Raw genomic sequence first — 25,781 nt, 5'->3', positions numbered from 1 at the left:
TCCAAGAGGGTCAGTAACATCATGCAGTCTAGAATGACTTGTGTGCAGAAATGCATGGTTTGATGCCCACATTTTTCATGCTATTCCCAGTACACTTTACAAAACATTAAAAAAATGCACTTCCCGATTTTACTAAGCAGCAATATCCTGCTTGAAATGCCCATTGCCTACCCCATGTGTTTATGTTATCCAGTGTTGAAGATTTGTGTATACAACAGGTTCTGTTTTCTAAACACAGTCATTGGCCCTGAGCCCCAGTTTTAGCCTCCACAGTGGTGCTGTCAGTTCTGTCTGCCCTGTCTTCACCAGAAGCCCCTGCACCAGCAAGTAAGAGGCGGAGGATGTCTGTGCTGGGAACTAGATGGGTCAGGGTGTGGGTTCGGATCCCAGCAGAGACACTGATCCTGTACCCTTGAGCAAGATGCGTCTCTTAGGCTTCTCCAGAGGAGCTGCCCCTGCTTGTTTAAGGTGCAGAAATGTGTGTTGCTGAGGGTGAGAGAGTTTATTTACCAGACGTACATGTTGAGATTCTTATAATACTGAATAAAAGTGTCAGCAAAATCAACACATAAATCAAAACAATATGCTGATCTCGCTGCACATCACAGGTTGTGGGCTGTCTTTTCCATTGAACTGTTATTTTGGATCATCCACTAAGGGATGATTAGAAAGTGTTCAAGACTTTTAAGAAACAAACTAAAACCCGGTGACAGTGAAGATACAGTAATAAAATTGTATCCATGTTTGTAGCAGAAGAAGGTCATTTAAAAAATGTATAAGCTTATCACTCCACATCTCGGAGCTCACAGCGATTTCTACACATTGTCACTCGTAGATGTATTCTACAAGGAAAATAAATGCATCAAATATTTACTTGAAAATGTATTAAAACTCTTAATTGCAGTACATTATATTGTAGTTACATCAGGACAATGCTTAGCACAACTGATTAGACATACAGTAGTAAGAATTTAAGAATGCATTTGTGTCTGGTGTTGTGAAGATTCCTCACACGTTTTTCTCCTACTTCGTCCTCTCAGCTTGCACCCTGTTCACTCTTCCTTCAGGATCTCCTGCAGCCCTGTCCTGCAGAATGTTCGCAGAGCCCCAGAACGGCGCACAGGAGCCACATTGTAGGTGGCCTCACACCAAGCCTGTCACATGACCGCGTCACATGACCCGGTTTTCCACTTTTCCAGATGGCCCAGCTGCAGTCTGGCCCTACAGATTGGAGCTCTTCAGGGTTTCTCATCAGGGACCTGCTGTGCTCAATGACAGCCCAAGGCTTCTCTCGCCTACTGAGGAATAATGGCAGGTGCTGATGAAGCTGTAAAGGCGAGAGAAATGAAGTCCAGTTCTTTAAATAATGATTTAGCCACGGAGAAAAACATCGTCCTCTCCTCAGTCAGAAGAAAGAGGGTCCTGGTTCAATTAACATTTCAAAGCTTGTCTTTCATAAAGGCAAGGCCTTACAGTGCCATGAAAGGCTTCTATGTGCAAAATAGCATTTTTGTATTTTTACAAATATTTAAATGCATTTATTTTAGAAACAGAGTCAAATGAAGACAAAAGTTTAAGTCTCCATGATTCAGAAAAGACTGAACTTGAAGTATTTTGAAATTCATAAGAAAACATATAGTACCTAAGTGCAGTTGGACAACATGAAGCTGCATTCTCCACAGTGTGATCTGTTTCACATCGCTGCCTGGCATTCAGCTCAGGACTGTGCAGGTTCAGTACGTCACTTTATGCAGCAGGTGTGTCTGGTGAAGAGGACCAGTTCACAGCTGCTTGCTGTACTGCTGTTTAATCACATCTGATCCTGTGCTGAGGTGTCTGACAGCCAGGTAAGCTCAGAACCAGGTGTTTCCAGATGAGGCATTTAAAAAATCTCAGCCTTTTCAATACCAGGAGGCTCAGCGGGGCTGTTCCTATAGACTCCATAAGTAGAACCATGTGATTCTGAGATATAGGAAATTAAAGAAACAACACAAGATGATTGATTAATATGAGTCTTTGAGTTGGGGATCCTTTGGTCTCATTAAGCTACTCCTGTACCAAATGAGCAAAATCAGCTGAGTAGCTACTTTCAATTGCATGTTCTTGGTAGCGCAATTGAAATTTGTCATCTGCATTATTATTATTGCTAATATTATTACTACTGCTACAGTAATATAATAATAAGTGGTAGTTATAGTTACTGAAGAACTACACTTTTAAACACTACCAAGAAATAACAGAAAACCAGACTTGGGAAGTTGCTTTTGTAAAATGTAATTTAGGATTTACAAACTATTACTACTCTGCTCTGTTGCAGTTTATTGGACATACGTGTTTCCTCTGTCCTGCTCAAGCAGTAACATCTGGAAGAGTCTACACCCAATTCTGACCATTAAATATTCCCCACGGAAATAGATTTCTCTTTAACTTCCCTTCCTGCCACTGGTCGTGAACATTAGGAGAGACTGCTTTCAGAGGGGTCTTGGTCTTTACCGAAGGGACGATCTTTCTGCACTTACCTGTCTGTTGGCATGTTTTCTGTAAGCCAGGAAGAAAGGGTGGTGTTCGCAGACTGTCGGGAGACACTGCCTCACTGTCTGTTCACCATGACTTTCACCTGAAACTGTAATCAGTTAGGTCCAGAGAAATAAGACTTTTAGGCATATTGACATCTTCTTCAGTTAACAATCTGAACATTATGTTCTTCTTATGAAAAAAGACTTAAGGCACTTCAAATACATGGCCACAGAAAACATATTTTCGTAATGATTTTGGTGTTACGCTGACTGACATTTCAGATACACTTCATTTCAGGCTATATGATCTAATCGACTCATTTCAAAGCTGTTTCATCACTGGACTGACAGCGGCTTGATCAATGTGCAGGTTTCCTCCCAGCTCTGCTGTCTCAATGGGTGGACAAACACGTCCAGCCGACCAGACTGGTTTCCCAGGTCTCCCAGAACGAGCCTGTGAGGGGACAGGATGAGCGGTGCTTGAAAGGCCAAGAGCAATAATAACTCTGGCAGAAGCCTGGGGAAAAGAGAGGTGAAGGCTGCTTGTTAGAGGCTCTTCCTCACTGGATCCGAGTTATCAAGGCCAGCTGAGTTATTGTACTGAAAAACAGAGACCTACCTGAAACTCTGCTCTGTCGTTGCACACATGCTTCAGAGCTCAGAATGCCATGACAGGATCTTAGATCCTAAGATTCCTGAGATTACAACAGGAACGTCTTTAGATTCCCACCGCATAAGAGAATGTTTTGTTTGTCACTTGCGAAAATATTCAGATGTTGCAGTGCAATCCCGGAAGAAGCTGGAGCACATAGGGGTGACCCCTGAGGTGAGGTGCTGGCCTGGAGACGTACAGTACAGGGTAGGTGGGAAAGAAGCTCCTTTTCACAGAGACCCTGTGGGACTGTTAATCTCCCAGCCTGGTACTAGAACAGCATGAGGAACAGAAGGACTCTGCTGCTCTCCAGCTCCTAGAGGAGCTATCAGAAATGTACCTCAAGGTTCCCTAAGAAACAGTGCTATTGCAAAGCTTGTGTTTGTTGGTATTCATAGCAGAAATATCCTACCTACATATCCTACCAGCAGGTTCCTAAAGAGGAAGAAGAAAATAATTAATGAATCGCTGTTGGAGTAGGCTGAATTTGACCAAGCAGCTGGTTACATTCGCCTATAGCAGAATGCAGATCAAATCTTGTCCATTTCTCCTCTCACACACTTGAACACAGCAGCATCTGTGTTGAAGAGGTTATGTAGCAACTGCATGTTTTCTTCTAGTAAAATGTATAAAACATGCAAATGAAAGCCTTTAAATTACTTTATTTATTTGAAATTCTAACCAAAAAAGGTTAAAGTTCAAATATTGAGCTTTACCTGAGCAGGACAATCCTCAGACTCCAGTCCCATTGCAAACAGGGTGGACCTGTGGAACTCAGACACCACAACCCTCTTCACACATTAATATGTCTTGAACACTGAGCATACTCTATATTTACCAGAAACACATCTAATCCAAAATATAAGCTTAATGAGGTAACCACTTTTAGTGATAAAGAATTAAATTTAACTTTTACAACTCTAAAACCAAACCATCAAGTCAAAGTTGTCATTTTACAGACAAATTAGCCATAATACTGAAATATTGCATTTCCCTCTTCACTGACACATACATAATCTAACCATTCCTAGACCTGATAAAATGACAGATCAGAACACTGCTGTCTTGTCAAGGGTAGCAAGTAACTTTTGCCGAACTCCTATAGAGTTCTAACCATGACATGTAATGGGATTAGTCACAGGGTGCTGACATACCTTCACCTGCAGACAAAAAGCTTTCTTTTATCATAGGGCTCAATGTCAGGCGGTATAATTTGCTTATTAACAGAAATCACCTTGGGGCATCTTACACATTAGCTGTCAATCTGTACACAGAGGTAACTCAGGTGTGTGAAAGTAGTGTCGTCTTTAAGACAAGTCACAGACATCTTACACAGCCCTCATTTCAGAAAGAGCAATCGTTCGCCAGCTTGTCAAGAAATTCTATAATTCTTTGTTTTCGCCACAGACGTCTAATGAGACAGGTTGAGACACATAGCGAAGTGAGATAGTTCTGTTGCCATCATAACTTGAACAAATCCTTCCCTTTCTCTCACCCTCCCATGTTTCCTCAGATCTGAGTGACTTTGTCATCCGTCCCCTATGCTGTAGTGTGTTTTCCAGAAGTGGCTCCATCAATGACCCAAACCAGAAAAGTATATTTCTACATGGAAGGAAACGCCAGTACTGAGAACAGAGTCAGTGCTTTCACCTGGATTTTAAAGATCTTATTGCTATACTAGAGCAGTGGTCCCAGTTGTTGTCAGGGATGGGTTTCCAGTAGAACAACTGTGTAACTGTTGTAATCCACAATATGGAGAGGAACGGTGGCCAGGAAGAGCATCTCCTCCCTCTGACACACCTGTCATTTGCCATATCTATCCTTTCTGCCTACCTGATGCCACAGGCAGCTTCAAATACATGCCTGCAGTGTTTAGCAGTCCAGGCAGGCTACAGTACACATGCTCCATTGTTCCTGATGCCTCTTCCTGTCCTGTTGATAAAACATCTCCAACAGATTTGATGAAAATGAGGCTCAGGAAGAAAAGGAAACGACTGGACCTCACAGGGCGACGCTGATCTGGGTCAACCGGTCGTCTGGAAGCAAAGGAGACAGGATCAGAAATCCATGCATTAATGTGCAGGACATCCCCCATGACAGGGCTACCACATAACTCTTCTAGGACTGTGACTGATAGGACTGAAATAAATAAATAGTGCCATTTTGTTTCCTCACAGGGCTGAGTGAATTGCATTCACCGGATCGTAAATCTGTAAAACGAGTGTGCTTGGATCTGGCTCTGCTCTTCGTCGGCATGCTTGCTGTCTGCAGGACTGGTGCAGAGCCATTGGGTGCAGCATAAATTATCTGCCTTCAGCAAAACGAGCAGCTGAATCACATATGGCCACTGACAGCGCTTGTTAAGCCTTTATTAGTTGCTGTAAGCACATACTTTAGAGAGACATACCATCGCCTGAAACCCAACTATGTTTGACTGATGTACTCAGAAGTTGGAGTAGTTAAAGGAATTAGATTTCTCTCATCACAGCAGACTCTCTGTACAAATTGCAGCAGCACTGCTCTGCCAGGAAAGCCTTTGCACCTGAATGACAAGTGATGTTCTGACAAACATTACAAACAAGAGTAAATAAGATAGTAAGTAAGCTTACTAATGAAACAAAAAGGATGATTATTCAAGAAGCATAAGAGCCACAGAACGCAGTACAAGGTGTGGATTGTACGTACTGTAGATGAGCTCGTGTGTCTTTGTCCCTCCAGCAACTACCCTGTCAGCAGAGTAAATGAAAGCAGGGAGATCTCCCTGATACCAATGTAAATAAACACAGTGTGGATAACCCCCCAGGAGTTAGCTGGTGTGTGTTCTTCCAGTCCCTTGAGGATGAGTCCATATGTTTGCTTGCTTCTCTGGAACATTAGATCAGTCCTGCTTGAATTTACTTCTCCTCCTTGGGTATAAATTCAATTTAATTGCCTTCCTTTATCTTCATTTCCTACCACTTGTACTGCTTATAAAGACTTATCTGTGCATTTCCAAATGCCTTATATCGTATAAGTGACTATTTTGATCATTTTGCAAAATCTACTTAAAAACCTCCTAAGGACGTATCCAATGGCGTTGACGATTTCCTTCACCCACAATGACTGCAGCAGGAGCAGAGAGGACACAGATGTATTCAGGTCGGAAGCAGCGATCGACTGCTGGTTTCTGAGCACGAAAACAATAAAGTCTCTGGCGGAACTGAGGCCTTGGCAGCTTCACACACACAGCGTGCTTCCTCCTCAGATAAAGCTTCCCAGAACCCGGACATGTTATTCAATCCCATCCAGACAGGAGCTCCCAGTCTTTCCATCTTTAGGGGTGATGAGTATTGGAGATCTCCAGAAGCCAAACCTGAAACACTCCATTAGATCTGCTTGACCATGAAGGTTTTCATGTCAGTGGCTGCAGTTATCAAAATTTCCTAGTTTCTGTAAGATTGCTGATGACATCCCGGACTGGAAGCCTCAAACACTGTTACCAAGAAGCACAAGAGCCAGTTGTGACTCTGTACTGTAGAGTTACCATCAGAGGAACGTCTGCCAGAAATAAAACCCCTGGGGATCTGGTGTGACCAGCCTTCCATGAGCTTTGTGGGGCTTCAGTAATACAAATCCTACCAAGTAATACATTTAATATACAGTACAGACTCAGAACGCATTCCAACAAAAGCAAATAACTCGGAATTATGTTAGAAAAGCTGCAGTCAACATTGTTCGGTCACCCCATTCATATTTAGGCTTTTACAGCAAATACAGTACAAGTGGAGAGAAATTTTGACAACTATGAAATGGTCATACTTCCAATCAGGTTAACTTAAGCTTTAACACGATTACTAATAGCCTGTTATGAGCTGTATTTAAGAAATAGAAAAGAGTTAAGAGGTGCATGTGAGACAAATAATATATCAAAACTGCTTCAAAAGAGGCACCTTCACTAGGGAGCAGATAAGCAATTGATTCTTATCCATTCCCAAAATAGCATTGTATTTCCAGCAATTCCAAAACAGATGGATATTCTTTGTCAAGAGGTAATGGTGTTTTAATTTTAAATTCATATTCAGCAGTAAATCACTAACTTGAGGACACAAGTGGAACCCACACAGAAGTGTAATTAAAACAGAGAACAGGATGCACCTCTATACCCAAAGGGTGGTGGGAGCGTGTAACAAGCTGCTCAGCCACGTGATTGAAAACGATACTCTTGCTTCTTTCAAGAAACGTCTGGATGAGATCCTGGAAACAATGACTGCTGGTTGGGCCAAATGGCCTCCTCTTGTTTGTAGATGTTCTTCTGTTTTCATAAACTTAGTGCTAAATGAAGGGTATTGTCAAGGTGCCACCCTGAGTGAAGATTATTTCAGCACCATCCCATAATCATCAGTGCACAAAAGAACAATTGAACTGTACTGCCTGAGCAAAGAATACCATAGGAATATGGGACACCCTGCTCAGGACTGGAGCATGGTAGCAACATGAATTCATGTTGTTTTGTTTTCTTTCATCTTGTAAGTTGCACAAAAACAGATTTGGACTTATTCTCCCCTCTGTGGGTTTAAGGATAGTGAGCTACCAAAGGGGCCCTGAGTATGAGACGAACAGCTCGCACATTTCTCAACTGCTGAAGCAGCACCGAGCAGCCATGAGAGAGAACAGCAAGTCACTGTGCAACCAGAGCACCGAACAGCACAGCTGATTAATAGCATCAGGCAACCTGCAACTACATATGTAGCTATGAAAGTTGCATTATTCCACCCAGGGTTTAAGGAACAACTATAAGAATGCAAGCATCCTACAAACCTGCTGGATCTTACAAAGGATAAGACCACTACTGTAATTTTCCCTTTCAGTTAGGGAATTATACCTTGTTACATAACTCAGATGAAAGTTTAAACACTTTGCAAATAATGGTTTTCCTTTTTTGACTGGATATCATTGGGTTAAATATAGCTCATAAAGAGCACTATTTGCATTACAGAGGCTAAGGAACTTGTTCTGAGAAAATGAGGCAGGGTTAACCGTCACTTTCTTTAGAGAAGCACATATTCATACCCACTTTATACCAGAGGTACTGTTTCTGGGGTCTGTATCCCAGCTAATACCAATGCTGTTACTTCTGAAATCCATATTCCAGTTTAAATCAGATCTGTGCTTTGTTCAATAGACAGGTGTTATAAAACTTGATACGTTTCAGGCCAAAGGCTGTTGTTCAGGAGAACAAAGGGGAGCTGTGGTAGAGATATGAATCTGTGACACCAGATGTTTGTGTTGCTCTGGCGCTGGAAGGCACCTCGCTCATATTCTGGCTGATCAAACGTTCCTTCAATCGCTCTGAAGTGGTAAACGCCTTGACCGCAGAGGAGAGACATCGCTCTGTTGTGAGGCGGGACAAATTAACAGCTTTCACTTGAGTTCTTTCTGTCACTCCTTTTTGAAGTGAGGGTTATGCAGTACATCAGAGATTGAACTGAAGTGGTAAAGACACGCAGGAATCACGGTGCACATTGGTCAGGCTTCGCACAGCAAATCAATTGGCCTGAAATGTGACCAGATAAACACCCACTTTGTACATGGACAAAGAATCTAATTAGTTATAGGGTGAGAAATTAAAATTCTTAATAATCAGGAAAACACGAAGGAGAGTGATGCTTGTCTGCTTTCCCAACAAACAAGTAACAGTATAATTACTGTACAGATGTACAGCAGATGTAATTTAAACCAATATTTTAATTAATCACCATTAGAACACATCTTGAAGCACAATCAAGTATTCTATACTTACACATTTAAATAATAATATCAGATTCAGACACTTGGATGGTTTTAACATTTTGTTATACACAACCAACTCCACACATACAAATCAAAACAAGGAAGACATTTTTACATATAATTAATATGAAAGGAGAATGGAATAGTCACAGCTGCGTTAGTATTCCAACCCTTTGCTGTGGCAAACCTAAATTAATTCAGGTGCACAAAATTATCTTACAGAGCCACACAATTAGTTGATTGGGCTCTGTCTGTGTGCTGTTATACAAACAAAATAAATACATCTGTCTGTGAGGTTCCTTGGTCAGGTAGTGAATGTCAAGCAAAGACTCAACCATTAAGATTAAGGCGCTTTCAAGGCCGGTCAGGGATAAGTTGATAAAGTGAAAGGCACAGATCAGGTACAGAACGGTACGGAAAATATTGAAGTCTCTTAATATGAGTGAACACAGTCAACTCAATCAAGAAGAAGAAGGTGAATCATACTTCCCAGACACTGCCTACATCAAGCTGTCTCTCCAAACTGAGCAGACACAGCCATGAGGCCAACAGCGTCTGTGAGGGAGTTACAGAGTGTAACTCTGTGGCAAAAAGACAAATCCATCTCAAATCCTGCACGGAGTTTGCCAGAAAGCATTTAAATGATATTTTGCTAACATATGGCAAACGTTTTTGGTGTTCAGGTGGGAGACAATCTGAACTTTCTGATCTAAACGGAAAGTGTTATATCTGGTGCACAGTCAGTGCAGTGCATTAACCGTCAGCACCATACCTGCAACCCTACTGTCAGGCATGTGTGGCAGCGGTATGGTAACGTGCTGCTGCTCATCAGTAGCGAATTGACAAGGTTGAGGGAAAAATAGATGGTCCAAAATACAGGCAAATCTTAGAAGATAACCTGCTATTCTGTGAAAGACCTAAACCCAGGAAAATGACTCAAAATACAAAGTCAAAGCTACAATGAATAAAGACGTGAATATCCTTGAATGGCTCAAAGTCCTGACTCGAACACTTCTGAGAATCTGCATGAAGATTTGAAAACTGATGTCCATAAGCCATTCCCAAAGCATCTGCACTGTTACACAAAGTACCGTAGTTATAGTGCTCAGATCTGTGTTTTAGGTTAAGGTGCTACATTATGTTGGGAATTAAATTATAAAAAAGGTGATTTAAATGGCAAACAGCTGGATGACCCTACCTTTATCTTTATTAATCATCAGCATTAATCACTAGAAATATGTTACTTCTTGATTGCAGCTGTGGACTTGGATTTAATCTTGGAACGACATTCCTGTGTGTGAAAAGGATACATTTAAAATCCCCCCTCCCCCAAGTGAAGTATGAGTGGGGCTGTGTGGGTGCTGGCGCCTGGCCGGTTCAGAGCCTGGTCTTGTCATTAGCTGAGTATCAGCTCCTCTGTGGCTGAGTGAGGCTTTGAGAATCTTGGTCCGGTGTCTGTCCTTGGCTCACAGTGAGAGGTGAAACACATGGCCTGATGATTCACTGGCTACAGGACATGTGTGCACCATCCTCATCTCTCCTGCCTCTGCCTGTGGCTGGGCTGGTTTGAGAAGCACCTGGATTTGACCAACTTTCCAAAAAAAATGAGTTACTCAGCTTGAATATTATTGGGCTGTTAAATAATGGAGGTTGCCATAAACTATACGAATGAAAGAATTGTATTGATTTAACTATATTATTTTTATAAAAAGCACAATGTTGACTTGCTCATTACTCACTCCTAACTTATACATACATATAACACTATAAAAGAAAACATACAGTACAAACCTGAGTCAGTGTAAAGGAATATGGGCTCTGTAGCATTGTAAGAAAGTCCCAAAGTGCTATGTAACACTGCCTTGTGTTCACACTGGACTCCTACAACCAGGACTGCAGTCTGCTGGAGTACAATTGAACATAATGTAATAGAAAAGTCTCTAAAGACACACTGATGCCAAGAAGACATGTTACAACTTGTGCTTGTTTCTTTAAATTGTAATTAACAATGCCCCAAATGCAGGCCATGCTTTTCATGTTGTATTGCTGACTGAGACACACTGTGCAGTAACGGGCATGGTGCTGTTACAGCAGCTGGTCCAGCCTCAGAGGTAACAGCCTGCAAGGGCATCTAAATCAGCACCAGGTGACCTGTCAGATTCCTAGACAGATGCAGAATTAAATTCAGATTCATCTGCACCATTTCTATAAGAACCTGCAGCAGATAAAAAGCTATAAACTCTGGGTCTGAAGAAGCTACGCATGACAGTGATTGAGGTGTTTATGTTGACCTCATTCCCGTCTCCATGGCACTGTGGAGAAGCAGCAAAATGGAAGACAGTGTGGAGGAACATGGAATCACATGCACAACCCAGGGAACTTCGGGATCATGAAACATGAACCAGAGGATACGACAGGCGTCAAAGGGGCAGGGCATTTGAAACTGAGGACAGCGGGCTTTTCCATGCAAAGGGCTTCGGGAGTCTGGAACAAGCAACTGCGCCGTGTTGCTGCAGCTAGGTAGTTAGAAAAGCCGATGAGATCTGAGGATCTCATATCGTCTAAAACCCAACGAGCTCAGTGTCCTCCTCTCGTTTGCAAACAGTCTTGTTTTCTGAAAACTTCTAACTGATCAGAACAGCAGCTGGGAATCGCAGTCCCTCTTGTCTCAGTTATTGCACCTCCAGAGAACAACACAGGGCTTACCAGAAGAAGGTTTAAGCACTTTTAAAGACTATTTCATATTGTTCAGTCAAACCTGAAGTAACTCATCACTAAGTAAAGCTGACAAGCACCATCAGGACCAAACTCCAGAGGAGGAGGTGACTCTGTTCCTTGAAACAGAGCAAAGATGCTCCATAGGTCTCAGCTTGCATTCTGGGAAAAAATAAATGTTTATTTCACTGGCTGCAGAGAGAATTTATTAATTTGACATTTTTTATTATTTAAGAAAAAAATCAATATATGGGAAACATTCTATTTAGCCCATACCTAAATACAGGGCTGGGAGAAATCGGAGACACTCTTGTCAGGACAAAATAATAAACTGGGATTCCTACCTCCCTTCTTAATGGGGGGGTGGGGGGGACATTCAACAGCCAATCAGCCGCTCATGTCTTTTAGGGGGGAAACCAGAGTTACTGGCGGAGCTCTTCCTGAGCACAGGGTGGGCTTCTGCATGAAAACTACACACAGGCAGGTGACAGTGCTGGACTGGAGCCAATAGACAGTCCCCTTGGCTTCTGTAACCCCACCACTTCTGTAATACTGTGAATCTGTCTGCACTGCCGCTCTGTAAAAGCATTTGGGGTTCTAATATATATGAAAGATCAAATTGTTTATGGGTCAAAATGAAAACAATTTCTGAGCTACAATGTACACAGTAGGGCTTGTCAAAGAAGGAAAGGAATCAGTCTTCAAATGCTCCAGACTCAAACTGTGCACAAATTCCTCTGCAAGCACAGCATCTGAAGTGGCTCTGCTGCTTAGACCCTTGACTTTTGCACCACTACATCTCCGTTCTTTAAGCTTTCATTAGAAATGTTTCCTTAAATTAAAATGGAGCGGCTGTAGTTGACGTTTTTCCAGACATGTTTTAAATGTGACCATTTTTCGGTGGAAAGTCCTGAAACTCAGCAGGTGCTCTTATGTGACGCCAGGCAGGATAGAGCAGGAGACACCGGGATTGGAAACAGACCTGAATATCCCAGACCAGCTGACCAGCTGGGCCCGAGGTCAGTGCTGGGTCATCTTGCTGGAAACGTTCTGTCGTGACACCACCCACACCAAAACAGCCTGCTGCAAGTCAAGAACGTCCCCACCGTGTGCTCAGACACAGAAAGAAGAGGCCGAGCGTAATGTTCTCGCTAATTCGTTTTTATTAGTCAATATGGAAACACGCGATGAAAGAGACCCATCTTGGCCACACCTACCGACCGCGTTTCCGAGTTTGGAAAGAGAGCACCGCGAGCTCCAACAAATACTGACACCAGTTAAGAAACTTAAATAAAAAGCTTATATGGCGTTATTCGTTTGCTTATTTTTTGACAACCAGGTCAAGCAAAATACATTTTCTTTCCCGCGCTGCACTTCCACCTAAACACCTCCATTTAAAAGCAGATCAAAACAACTTCACACCTTCGTTGTTTTTTTTTTTTTTAGAAATTCCAGCGCATCAGATTCAAAACGTGTCACAAAGGTCACAAGGGTTAAACCAGCAGTCGCCTACCAGCAGCTCTTTCGGATGGGGATGGAGACACCAGCCCTGCCCAGCCCCGTGGCCGTGGCGACCCGTTTGGAATGAGAAAGCCTTTTCAACGCACCGAAGAAATCGCCCGCCTGCCCTGGCGCCCCCTGCAGGGAGAGGTGTGGAAGCGCGAGTCGGGGAGGCGGGGTTGTGACGTCACGATCCCCGGCGACCTGCAGAGGCGAGCCCGCGGGGCTGCCCGGCCACGTGCCCTTCCCCCTGCAGCCGCCGGACGTCCATCGGGGCTGCAGTGACCGAGCTGTGACCCTCTGTTGAGGAAGGAGAGTCGGGTGTTCAGTGACACAAGCAAACTAAAGCCAAGAGAGTAAACAACCAGCTCTCACACGACTTTAAACTCGATATTTCAAATGCTTTGTCATCCCCGTATTACAAACCATCTTCAATTCCCGATTAGTCTTGCCAAGCAAAACTAAAACAAGGAAATACATGCATCTATGGATTAATTTATCGATCCATTCTGAAACCATTTTACGATTAAGGAAGGGATTAGTGTTTTAAACGTCTGAGTGCCAATCTACCTAAGCGCGCAGGAAAAAAAGAAAAAAAAAGTACATCTGAAGGTTGTAGCCCCCTATTATATCTAATTGCTATAATTATTTTTTCTTATATTTTTCTATTCCACTACCTATGAGGTTTATAGAGAATTTAGAATTAGCCGGAACATGCATCGCTTGGGCGCGTAACCCTTACAGAGCGACCAAACTCCTACCTGTCGCTTACCCGACTACCAGAGCTCTCGGGTATAACAGCCTTTTTATTTCGACAGCCTAACCTAACCTAACCGTGAATTGTACCAAAATGTACCAAATCAGGGGGGAAAACTACACTTAATTGTGGTGATGCGTTCTACAATAAAAAACATTGATAGATTTTGGCCATGACGCCCATGCAGCCTGTGTTTTCCGTGGTCAAACTGTGGATACGCAGAAATGCGTTTCACCTGTTTTTTATACCATCTGATTCTCATCGAATGCGCAGGTGTTATGACGTTTCATCGTCGTGTTCACTGTTCTTGCAGTTGCAAATAGTAATAAAATTAAACAGCTGACTTACCGGGCGCAATAGTCAGGTGGACAAAGTCTTCTGTAATAATCGCTTGAATTAAAAAAAAACGATAGTACGATTGATGTTCTACCCGTTTTGTTCTTATGCTTCATTATGCCAGATCAGTAATTGCCTAACACATGAACAACATGCTAAATACTCTCGATATTGCTATTTTTTGCTCTTTACAGAAGCAAACAACATCCATTCGGGCAGTATCCATTTAAACAGAATGTCCCTACCAATCTAAAAGTCTGACATGAAAAAAAAGTTTACAAGAAACCGATTCTCTTACGAATAATGTATCATAAAAATAATTTCAGATTGAGAAAATGTGTGCAATATGTGAGAAGCAGTGTGTTTGGAAAAGAGGAGTACTGAAGTTCAAAAACAATTTATCAGTGAAACTACAACAATTATATAAAAATATAAAAATAGAAACTCAAATATATGGGAGTAAATTGACGAACTCGATGATGCTTCTGAACAATAATTATATCAATCGTATAGCGACACGACAGGTCTCTTTACAAGACTGTCTTGAAAGCCCCGGCGCCTGAACGCTAATCGGATGATAAAACAAAGTACATAAAGTACCGTTTAGAAAGAATACTGATTCCTAAAAATGGCTTCATGAGAAAACATTTGGGTAAAATTATGAAATTCAACAACCAGAAAGTATGACTGGTTCTTTTTTCTTTTATACAAATATAGACAAATGGTGTCCTGCATGAAGTTATTATATTGTAGATCATTCTTATTCAATTTTTTGTTCTCGTTCGTTGGTAAATAATTTATTTGTCTTTGTTTTTCTATTCCAAGGAGACACTTAATTTTAAAAGCAGGAAATAAAACAAAATATTAAATCAACTGAAACATTCTGTCTATCTCGTGCCCCCACAGCTGTTCACGAATCCGTTCGCTCGACTTCGTGAACCACGGAGCGACAGAGCACCATACAGAAATGGCATCTTCTAGATCTGTTAGAAAAGCAGATGAAAACTTAACAGTTCCGAGATGTGAATTCAGACTTTACATGTATAACTAGTGTAAACTGAAAACACGTTAGGAGAAATATATTTTATTGGAAAGTTCCTTATGCAAGGGAGTCATTTCAATAGATTATTTATGTACGTATAAAAACAATAAACCAAAATACATGCAATCCAACAAATTCACGGTCTCTCACTCACACATATTAGAAAACTGCAATAACATAGAAACAAGACAACATACAATTTAGCTCTTTGTTCCGACTTTTTCAGCATTAAAACTACGGGAAACTATCCACCTATTCTTTGTTTTGTAAACCTCATTTTTTACTACCAATCACGCCATCCTGCTTGGCATAGCAGCAGGCACTTGTCAATAGTCGGTATCGGTATCTGTTCAGCGCACAACCGTGGCCCGCATGGGACACCAAGAAAGAAAATTGGTATTCAGTTGGTAATTGGTACGTTCAGTCGGGAACACGAAGTTCGGCATTTTTTTCCTCCTTTACATTATCCTTAAAAGTTAATTCATATAATTTAGCAATTATGATTTTAAATTACGATTATTCTATGTGAAAAGCTTCATATATATATGTATATCATTTTGTATAAAGTGCGTCGCTTGAAGACACATGGAAAACTGAACGCTAACGCTGGGCCGTAATTAAGCCAGTCCACAAAAGGAATAGATGGTGAATGTCTAGGTTTTTATTCCGCCGCAACTGACGCGGAGCAAAAACTAAATCTATGAGTTACGAGAAGTTTTAAAAATCCTGTTTGAGATCAAGCTCCCAAAGGGTGTTCGACCAGCTAGGCTACCCTCGTCATGAATACACATTTTCTTATCCGCGCGTCATAAACGAAAAACAGGAATCGCTGAACATTTTACAATCGAGTTACAGCACTGATGTCGCCACAATCTTTCAATAAGGTGCGTTTCTCTCCTCGTGTTCTACAGGCCGCCCTGATACACCGAGCTTTTTACAGCGAGCTTCTTCACCGATTGTACGTTATATGAAAGTATTTACAAAATACTCACAGGTTTCCTGCACCCAGGTCTTATTTCCTGAAGCCACAGACCTTCCGAAATGGCTGCTCAGTGACACCACCCGCAGACACATTCAAGGTAAAGGTGAATGCCAATCTTTACTCTTCGCGCCAGTTCGAGCTTTCCTCAGCAGAGTTACTCATTCTAAGGTAATTTACCACGAAGTACGTCAGAGAAACTTCAGGCCAGGTGATTCTTCATGAAATTGGCGGCATCCATTTTCCTTTTAATGATGATAGTGGCAATTATTATTATTATTATTATTATTATTATTATTATTATTATTATTATTATTATTATCATTATTATTATAAGTAGTAGAACACGAATGTGCTAGTACTGGAATGCACAGAGAAGAGCGGAATAAACACTATTTTTCCTTAAGTATCAAGATCCATCATATACAGTACATGTCTGTTGAGCCACATTGTCAATTTAAAAGATAATCCCGTGGATTTCATCGCCGTTAACACTCAACACTGGATATCTGCTACATTATACCTTTTCACTGCTTTCTGAACAGGCCTCGAATCGCTGGCCTTCGTCTAGCTAATTATTAGAAAGGATGATAAAATCAGGATATTTCATTAAGATTTTCAACACGGTTTCGGCCTCGTCCTGTTTCAGTAGTCTGTGCCCGTAAACTCAGGTCAGTATCGCTGTCGGCGCACAATGTTTCCACAAATGTACTGTGAAGGGTTGGGGTGAGACAGCTCACGCCTGATATCCAGCTGTGGGCTCCAATGCGCCAGACAGTATCCATACTGTCTCAATATCACAATATTCACCAGAAACAAAAATCCAAGAACACATAGGTGCTATCGCGTCTGGTCCCACTAACAACATGTTATTTACTTGTCCTACATTATTTTCCCTCTGGACTAATTCTGGGCTGATCGGTCAGAAATGAATCTCAAAAAGGGATCAACCATATTTCTCCAAGGAAGGTCAAAGCTCCTCGACTTCATCCCTCCCCCCACAAGCCCTTGGGTACCGAGGAAGTATCTCCTGACCGATAAACTCGTTTTTCACTGGGCTCGGGGCAGGAAGGGAGCGAGATCGCCCTGCAGTTTTCCTCAGAAACAGGGACGAGACGCTTGCGGAGCTGGCTGGGCCGCCTGGCTGAGCAGGACACTGGAGTTGTGCCCCTGTGCCCTCAGACGGCGCCGTGGCACAGACCAGGATGATCTGAATACCCGCAGCTGCTCAATTTGTGGCTTTTACGGGACGTCAGAAATTCCCGTCCTAGCAGCAGGCTTTATTGCCCCTTTGACGTCACGAAAGCTTAAGACCTGTAAAGAGTCGGTATTCGGCTTTCTTTAGTATTTCAGAACCTATCAGGCTGAATACGGTCACCTGGACCGCCGAGCCCAGCTGCTCGGCACTGAGCCCGAGCCGTCCCGAGCCCGTCGCTCGCACCAGGGCCTGGCGCCGCGCGCTGCACTGCACACCTGTGCACGCGTCAGCCTACTAGTGCAGAATTCCACAGAGTCATACCTCTAATAGGCTTGAACAGTTTGTGTACTGAAGGCCACGAGAATACCACGGGAAGTTAAAGGTTTTAAATTAATTGAATGTAGGGTACGTAGCCTCTGTGATATGAACCCTTCGTTAAGCCCACCCTCTTTCATTCCAGATTGATTCCTTCAATCACGAGTCCGATGATGGATACCTTTCTGAAGGTGACTGAAGCCCCCATTTTGGTGAGGTTGTCGATTTGAATGATCTGTATCGAGAAAACCACAATCATTTCTTTTTAGATATTCATTTATGCAGTGTGTCTCCGAACTTTGACCTGCATAGGGGAAAAAAACATGACATTGTCTGCGTTTTGAAATTCACTGTGCGCGTTTGTGAGGGCGGTTTGCGTTAATGCATTAGTTATCTGTACTGTAACAGCAGTCAGTAATGCTCGTCGGACGAAGGTAAGACAGCCACCAACACGCCCCGGTGATGCTGATCTCTCAAACCTTCAAATGTGGAAATGTTAAGATACCATTTCGGTTATTCCATTTGAAGGAGAAATCACAACCCATAATGTCGGATTAGCCTCTACCATCCCTAATGTTGGACTGACCCCCCAGTGACCTCACGGCAAACAGCGGCCCAGCGAGCTTCCTGTTGTCTGTGGATTCATGCTCTCTGAGTAAATATTGATCTGTATCGGCCTGACTTCCCCAATGGGAGTCCACGCACAGGCGGGGGCTTCAACAGAAGAAGTATGCACACTCAGAAGACTACCAAGAAGTCTGCGAAAAACTTCGTTAGAAACAAAAACTGATTTGTGGGGTTAATGTTACTGCAATATCATATTCCAGTTTGAACACAATATTTTATACCGCGTTGTTTTAAAATATTTAACCAATCTCAGTCCATTAATTGAGCAGAATGAAACGACTTCACGTTAATTAATACTAAACTTACACGTTTGTCAATCGGTTTAGAAAAGTACTAGTTCCACTTCTGGGCAATACTGAAAAACTCTGAAGATTAAATATAGCTTGAGACATACAAAGATTGTTTCGTCATTATTTTAAAATACATAAATCCCTCTCTCACTTTGTCAGTTACACATTTTACATTTCCAGAACATCACAGATTTCAATTTATTAAGGATTCGCGACAATATCAATGTTGTAATATGACTCGTGCCTTTAGTATGAAATGACTGATGAAATATTTATACATCTCAAATATTAAATCGACACAATTGATTGTTAAACAATTCGTTAAAAACATAACCAATTAAATAAACCACAATTTAAACATTAACTACGCAATGGGATCTCCTGTAAATGTTACATGCAGATTTCAAACTGGTGCCACACAAACATGTAAGTAGATATGAAATTCATGCTTTTAGCACTGTGTATCTGGCTTGATATTTCTGCATACACGTGTTCTTAAATCGAAAAAATAGAAAATATTATTAATGATCAGTCCCGAATCATTTACAACGCCGCTGTCCATATTTAAATAGCACACATTTCTTTTGCCTTAGTCTTTTTTATTTTATCCAAAACCAGTCTTTTATCCAATAGTTTAATGGAATTGTAGAATGACTAAGATTATAATTAAGAAAATGCTCCTCTATAGTATTCGCGCACGGTCTGTAAAAATCTAGTGCAAACAGACTACACATGCTGCCATGCTGTAGCGTGCAAAAAAAAGGCTTCTTAGGATCCGGTCAAAAAGAAAATAAGTATTTTTCTCGGTTTTGTTTTCTCCGGCCTTTAAAGTTAAACATTATGGCCCCTTCGGTGTAGCACTGCAGGCAAACTCCATGAAAAGGCTCGTTCTGGAGACTGCGGTGTTGACTTTCATGTCAGTAGCTTCTGCGACGTCAGATGAAAGGGCCCGGAGACTGGAATTCGACTGGAATTCTTTCTCTCTGCCATACAAACTCCAAAGGGAAGCTGAAAAATATTCGTCATTTTGAGGCTAATGAGAGGCTAATGAGGAGAAAACTGTTTAGCAATAAAATGCGCAGGTATGTGCAGGTAGACTATACTACCTTTATATTAAAACGAACTAAGTTATGATCCCAAATTAACTCCTAACCCTGTTGTGGGAAAAAAAAGTCATTTCTGGTTTGTTTAGAAGCAGGATAGTTTTAATACATATCATACATAGACCCGTAAACTTTACTCGATTCAAATACATTACATGTGTTGTTATAGTTTCTTCGCTTGTACAGAAATATACTTTTACAACTGATAAAACTCAGTGTTAAGGGAGGTACATCAAAGCGCTGTGCATCATGCAGACGTCGTCACGAACACAGGTGTCAAATACAACTTGGTATTCCGAGGTATTTAAAGTGTGCGACTTCACAGGCTCGGGATGAGCCCACTTTGAACATTTCAATAGTAAAACGTTTCAGTGCAATTTCGTTTTATTTCACACAAATAAACACAATTTACAATAAAGTGAGCTTGTCTTCTTTATGAGGTATCTGTTTTTCATTATCGTTTTTTCCTGTATAAAATAAAAAAAATGTAAGATCGCTCCTAAGTTGTGTCTTTCTATACCCTTAACATCTTACCGTCGTTATGTAAAAAGAGATTCTAAAAAATGGATTAAATACACATATTATAACTGCATCAAAGTAATTACATAATTGCAAATCATAAGCTGAAGAGTTTAGGCAAGATCACCCGACTGCAAACTCTCTGCATTTAGTGCATTTCTCTAGATTTGTCATCATCACCTGAAATTATGGGGAAGTTACACATGTGGTTGAAAACAGCTTGCTGACTGCAGTATGTACTGTGTCATCTGTCTTGTGTTTTAATACATATTGTTGTCATTGAAATTCCGATCATCTAAATCCCAGCACTTACTTGCTCTATATCACTAAAACAACATGATAAAATGCGGACAATGCAATCTGCCACATTCCTCCGATGAGTATGACTGGAGCTCAGAGGTGCAGCCGCATGACAGGCTGGTCTGTCAGCGCGCTGCTCAGGAGCTTCAGCTGGAGGGACACGTCTCCGCGGTGGACGCTGAGGATGAGGCTGGAGAAGGTGTCGAAGGGGCGGAAAGGGATCTTTCCGACGCGTCTTCTCTTTCTTCGCTTTCTGCTGCTGCCGACGGAGAACTCGGCAACAGACCTTCTTTCTCGCGTTTCTTTTGCTTCATCCTCCGGTTCTGGAACCAGATTTTCACCTGAGTCTCGTTGAGCTGCAGAGCTGCTGCGATCTCCACCCGCCTGGCTCGCGTGAGGTACTTGTTGAAATGAAACTCCTTCTCCAGCTCCGTCAGCTGCTTGGTGGTGAAGTTCGTTCTCACCGTGTTGGGCTGGCCGGCGAAACCGTATTCTCCAACTTTCCCTGGAAACCAAAAAAAGTGCAGAGGATGTCAGCCTGAGCATCGACATTCGTGTGAGAGAACATCACAGAGGATGTGCGCTTAATGACAAAACCGGGCGAACAGGTGGAAAACACTTTGAGGTCGACTTCCACAGGCTGGGTATAGAATAGGTGCTCCTTGAGGAAACGCACAAGGGTTACAGAATCTCGTCACATGTGCTTTTTGCATGACAACAGTACAACACAACTAAACGATACAGAAATAAACTGTTGAATTCAGTTTTCCTTAAGCGTCGCAGAAAGACACATCAACGGTCAGAAAGGTGCGCAACAGCGTGACACTCACCGGTCTTGGGCGGATTTCTTTTGACTTTCATCCAGTCAAAGGTCTGTGCTTGGGGCGATGTCTCGGCCAGAGGAGAGCAGCAGGGGTCGTGGTGAGAGGCGTGGAGAGGAGACAGGGGGTTCGTGTAGCCGGGAAGGGGCAGGTTCGCCTGCTCGTGGCCGTAAGCGCCGTGCGTGTACGGAAGTACCCCCACCGACGCTCCGGTGTAGCCCTGGTGGTGCTGCACCATGGAAGCCGAAATGTTCCCCGAGTAAACTGCTGGGGCGCACTGAGGGTACCCCGCGCTAGACTCCACGTCTTGGTTCAGTGGGTAATGATTGTAACTCGCACAGAAGCCCTGTGTGGCATACCCCGCGCCACAGCTGGGGTGACTGGGGTAGGTGAGGCTCAGGCTGCTGTGAGGCTGGTAGGCGGCCGGCTGGTGAGGGTGGTGAGGAATGCCCCCTGGCGAGCCCCTGCCCACGCCAAAGCGATCGTCAGCGCCGCAGGTATTAGTTGTGACAGAGCACGACGGGAAAGTTGTAATCCCATGGTCTGGGTGAAAAGCCCTGGAGGAGCAGGATGCGGTTTCTCCGCTGATCACAGGGTAATCTAAGAAGGAGCTCATTGTAGCATTGTCTACCTGTCACGACTGGTCAGGTCTGAAGCGATGACCGTGCTCCAGCCCGGGTGACCGTGCCAACTTGCCCAGTTCGTCCATCGGGCCAGCACAGACCGATATGAATGAGGAGCGGGGGTCACGTGACTCGTGTCCGCCAGTGGCTGCACAGCGGTGCTGAGATAGCCTTCTGCTGGCGGTGATAGATCACCGGTTTACAGACATTTAAATTCTCCACGCTCCTCTATCAAGGTGACGCACACCAGCCCGTAATGTATTGCTAGTTCAAACAATGGGCGAGACAGAGTGCAGCGGAAATCGTTCAGGACACTTCTCGAGACAATAAACAGCCCATGTTCCTGATGGATAACGTTTCTTCTTTTCTCGCTTTTCCATCCCGAAAGCACAGCTGTTTCAGCATCACTTAAGCACAAGGTAAGAAAAGCGCCATCTCTGGTTGTGAAATGTTTTCTGTTTAACTGAACGTATTATTGTAGTCAACATCAAGTCTAAGATTAAATATGTCTTTGGGGCACATTTATAAAGTGGGATTTGGAATTTAGCATGTATTTCACGTTTGCCTTCTGAGTGTTGTAGTGTGAAAAGACAAGGTGAGCTCGATTCAACATTTAGCTGGGGGTCGATGCTTGGATTGAAGTTGCTGCTCGTCAGCATTCGAGAGCCGGCAGACAGGTCGCATCCTATCAGGTGTCTGTGTGTGTTCACAGCTGTCGGCATGGAGATGAGAGCCTTCTGTAACCAAAGTCAGCGATGCTATCAGAGCGCTCTGAGCTCCGCGCATCACCTTCTCCGGCGGCTGGAGGTGAACACAGGCTGGACTACAGTCTAAACCGACACGTCTTTCATTCTACGATATAGGTCTTGGTTTCCCAAGCCTAGCCCCGGAGGCTCGCAGTCCTGCTGGCTTTCATCGCAGCACAGCCGTCAATGGTCTAATTTAGCTACTTATTGGCTTCGATGGAAGAGTTGAGCAGATTTTCTCAAGTCTGGAGGTGCCGCTGATCTCAGGAGACCTAGAAAACCTTCAGGATCGCGCCCCTTCAGGACCGGCCTGGGAAACCCCTGAAATGGGCGGAGCCTGAGAGGGGAGCTGTGACGCGGTTCATCTGCTCATATCCGCTGGGTCTGTAGAGACGAGCCAACTTTGAGAGACCAACCATTCAACTCTACAAATAAGACTTTATCCCGCCTGGTGTGCGGTTTCCCTCACAATATAGCTGACGTGACTCTCTTCATTCGTTTTTTTTTTAGCACAGCTTCCGAAACCGTTCCTCTAAATACTTAATGCTTTTTAGGACGTAATTTCTCTTAATTCGATAAAAAGTTGTAAAGGGGCTATGTCGGTCAGACAAAACCATCTAAACTGGCATACAAATGTCTAAATGGCACGAGCAACAGCTGAAGAAGAGTAATATCGAAACATGCCACCCCACAGAAGGTTTCCTATAATAGCGTAGTGGTTCCAGAATGGAATATTTTAGCCATTCACCCCTAAACTTGTTTGTGCGTCAGCATGATTAAACGTATCCATCGATTAATCGATAACGAAATTACCCGGCGTTAATTTAGTTATCCTACAATGCACATTTATTCTATTGCTGTTATCATATACCCAATATGTATATTTAGGCTTTCCCGATTACGTGGTGTTTTGTCCACCGGCCCTGTTTCCACTGCGACCTTACACAAGGCGAGACTCCGTGGTCAGCGCTGTGCAATAAGATGGCGATCTCGCTTGAATCCAGGGATTCAGGAAAGGTGGCTCTTTCACAACGCCCAGCTCTGTCTGCAGTAACTACACATTTAAGCTTTCAAATATTGCCAGATGAACGTATGTCGTTTAGTACGTGTGCACAATCTGCACTGTTTTGTGTTTTTTTTCACATACAAAAAAATAGTATACCTTATAAGATAGAACGCACAAAATGGAAAGGCATGTAAACTTACCATCACAATAAAAAAAACCCAGAAATACATTAACAGGCCTGTCCAGCTCTGTGAAGTTTCCACATCGCCCACGTCTTTAAAATGCGAATTGTTGACAGCCGGAGTTGCGAAAGAAAGGAGGTATTGTTTCAGGGGCACTCTGATACAATTCCTTTCAAAACCGTCGATTCGCCAGCGTGGGAGATAGTCCCGAAAAAGTCTTCATTCTTTAAAGGTTTCTAGATGTTTGTGTCCAGAGAAAATTTGCTTTATGGCAACATATAATTGGCAAAATGTCACGTTATTGCCTATGTGGTTTACAGTTTAATAGATTTAATAATGTTCGATCGATTCCAAATTAGAGGAAAATATCATCGTAATAACAAATTACAATCTCTGGATGAGGCATAGAATGTGGATAATAAAGAAGAATAATTTTATTGACTAAATAGAAAGGCTCACTATAGACACCCTTTTAGGAAAAACTATATAAAAATAATCTTAAATATACATATATTTTGGTGCATAAGACAAACTACGTTTATGTCGATTTGAAGTCCATTGTTAAATGTGAACATAAACTTTTAACTAAACAAATCGAAGAATATTATATATATTTTAAAAGTGCACTTAAAGAGATTGTAACACCCGCTCTGAGTTGAGCAGAGAGCATCTCGGTGCATCGGCGGCCGTTCTCAGGCCGCTCTGCTGGTTTAAATGGCAATAAAAATGAATTACTGCCGAACGCCTACAAAGTTAATGCTTTTGGCTGGGAATCCCCAGTCCCTCCAAATACGTAAGAGGTTTTTATTTGTGCATGTGCTCCTGCAATTGATCTCTTTGATGACATTCTCATTCATAAAAGAGAGTTTGATTTATGAGTTTGGGAAGAATTTCATCCAGGCCTTCCAGCCACTTCTTACGCAATTCCATCACGTTTTGCAGAGTAATACAAACTAAGCCAGGGCGCTTTCTGAGAAGCCGGGCTCTAGTCTGCATAAAGCCGCTTTTTGCACAAACTCCAGCAATACGAAGTTTGATTTCCACAGATACCAAGTGTAAGCCGTAACAATAACTCTGTGCCTGTCTTTTAAAAGGACGAAGGCTGTAAACTACAGAAGGCTACGATACAGTGCGTTTTAACTTAAACAATATTAAGATTATTCAATGTTTTATTTTAAAGTGCAAAATTACCTATGCCTGTCCAAGAGTTTTCTATTTCCGACTATGCACCGAATGCAGCATCCCGAAAGATTCCTATATGAAACTATATTTAATTCATTTAGACATTTCCCCGCTGGAAGCTCTTTCTAGTTGTTCGTGTTCAGCTACTGCCTGAGCTCACCCGGCAGAATCCCATTCCACCACGTCCTGCGAGATTGAAACTCGGTGAAACGGTCTTTTGCACTAACTGCGCTTTTAAAGTTTTTGTTGTTATGAAAGAAAAAGAACATGCCTGTAAAACTTTGAAATTGCTGTTTGTTTTAGTAAATACTTTTTATCTTATTTTAGGTTCGGGAACGAAGAATAGTTTTGGGTTTCAAGAGAGAGACACAATGGAAAACATTATATTATTATTATTATTATTATTATTATTATTATTATTATTATTATTATTATTATTATTATTATTGGTGATGGTAATAATAAGTAGTTTTAGGAATTACACCCAAATATTATCCTGTACAGATTATACAAATTATATTTTTGAAAACGAATTTGAAAATTTGACTCATAAATTTAATTTTAAAAAGTTAATTGCTGATACATTTAAATGTATACTTTACT

The 25,781-nt window shown here is 42.3% G+C and overlaps 1 protein-coding gene and 3 long non-coding RNA genes across 8 annotated transcripts; 1 reads left to right on the top strand and 3 right to left on the bottom strand.

The window, feature by feature from the left end:
* Positions 1 to 487: 487 nt before the first annotated feature.
* LOC107078682 (uncharacterized) lies at positions 488 to 16,363 on the bottom strand. 5 transcript variants are annotated; one of them, XR_001479631.2, is made up of 6 exons: positions 16,280 to 16,363; positions 13,166 to 13,452; positions 2,866 to 5,204; positions 2,520 to 2,617; positions 1,643 to 1,962; positions 488 to 1,327 (listed from the first exon to the last, which is right to left on the bottom strand). It is a non-coding gene; the product is annotated as an uncharacterized lncRNA (long non-coding RNA). The 5 variants fall into 5 exon arrangements; XR_001479629.2 differs by having other exon boundaries at positions 2,520 to 3,033; positions 3,136 to 5,204; XR_001479628.2 differs by having other exon boundaries at positions 2,520 to 3,603; positions 3,885 to 5,204.
* On the bottom strand, positions 9,021 to 10,861 carry LOC107078685 (uncharacterized). The gene is made up of 3 exons (XR_001479636.2): positions 10,729 to 10,861; positions 10,248 to 10,528; positions 9,021 to 10,048 (listed from the first exon to the last, which is right to left on the bottom strand). It is a non-coding gene; the product is annotated as an uncharacterized lncRNA (long non-coding RNA).
* LOC107078686 (uncharacterized) lies at positions 16,277 to 25,618 on the top strand. Its single transcript, XR_011190564.1, has 4 exons — positions 16,277 to 16,366; positions 17,925 to 17,991; positions 22,456 to 22,481; positions 22,775 to 25,618. It is a non-coding gene; the product is annotated as an uncharacterized lncRNA (long non-coding RNA).
* Positions 19,833 to 22,161, bottom strand: hoxa1a (homeobox A1a). The gene is made up of 2 exons (XM_006636214.3): positions 21,449 to 22,161; positions 19,833 to 21,123 (listed from the first exon to the last, which is right to left on the bottom strand). Exons 1-2 carry the CDS (start codon positions 22,053 to 22,055, stop codon positions 20,765 to 20,767), a joined length of 966 nt encoding a protein of 321 aa, XP_006636277.1. The 5' UTR covers positions 22,056 to 22,161; the 3' UTR covers positions 19,833 to 20,764.
* Positions 25,619 to 25,781: the final 163 nt, after the last annotated feature.

Source organism: Lepisosteus oculatus, chromosome 10 (assembly GCF_040954835.1).
Source record: "Lepisosteus oculatus isolate fLepOcu1 chromosome 10, fLepOcu1.hap2, whole genome shotgun sequence".
NCBI classification, from domain to species: Eukaryota; Metazoa; Chordata; class Actinopteri; order Semionotiformes; family Lepisosteidae; genus Lepisosteus; species Lepisosteus oculatus.
This window is presented reverse-complemented; position numbering and strand designations above follow the sequence as displayed.

Coding starts and splice junctions, on each gene's coding strand:
- hoxa1a (XM_006636214.3), bottom strand. CDS start 22,055: ATGAGCTCCTTCTTAGATTACCCTGTGATCAGCGGAGAAACCGCATCC. Junction 21,124..21,448: donor AAGAAATCCGCCCAAGACCG/GTGAGTGTCACG, acceptor TTTGGTTTCCAG/GGAAAGTTGGAGAATACGGT.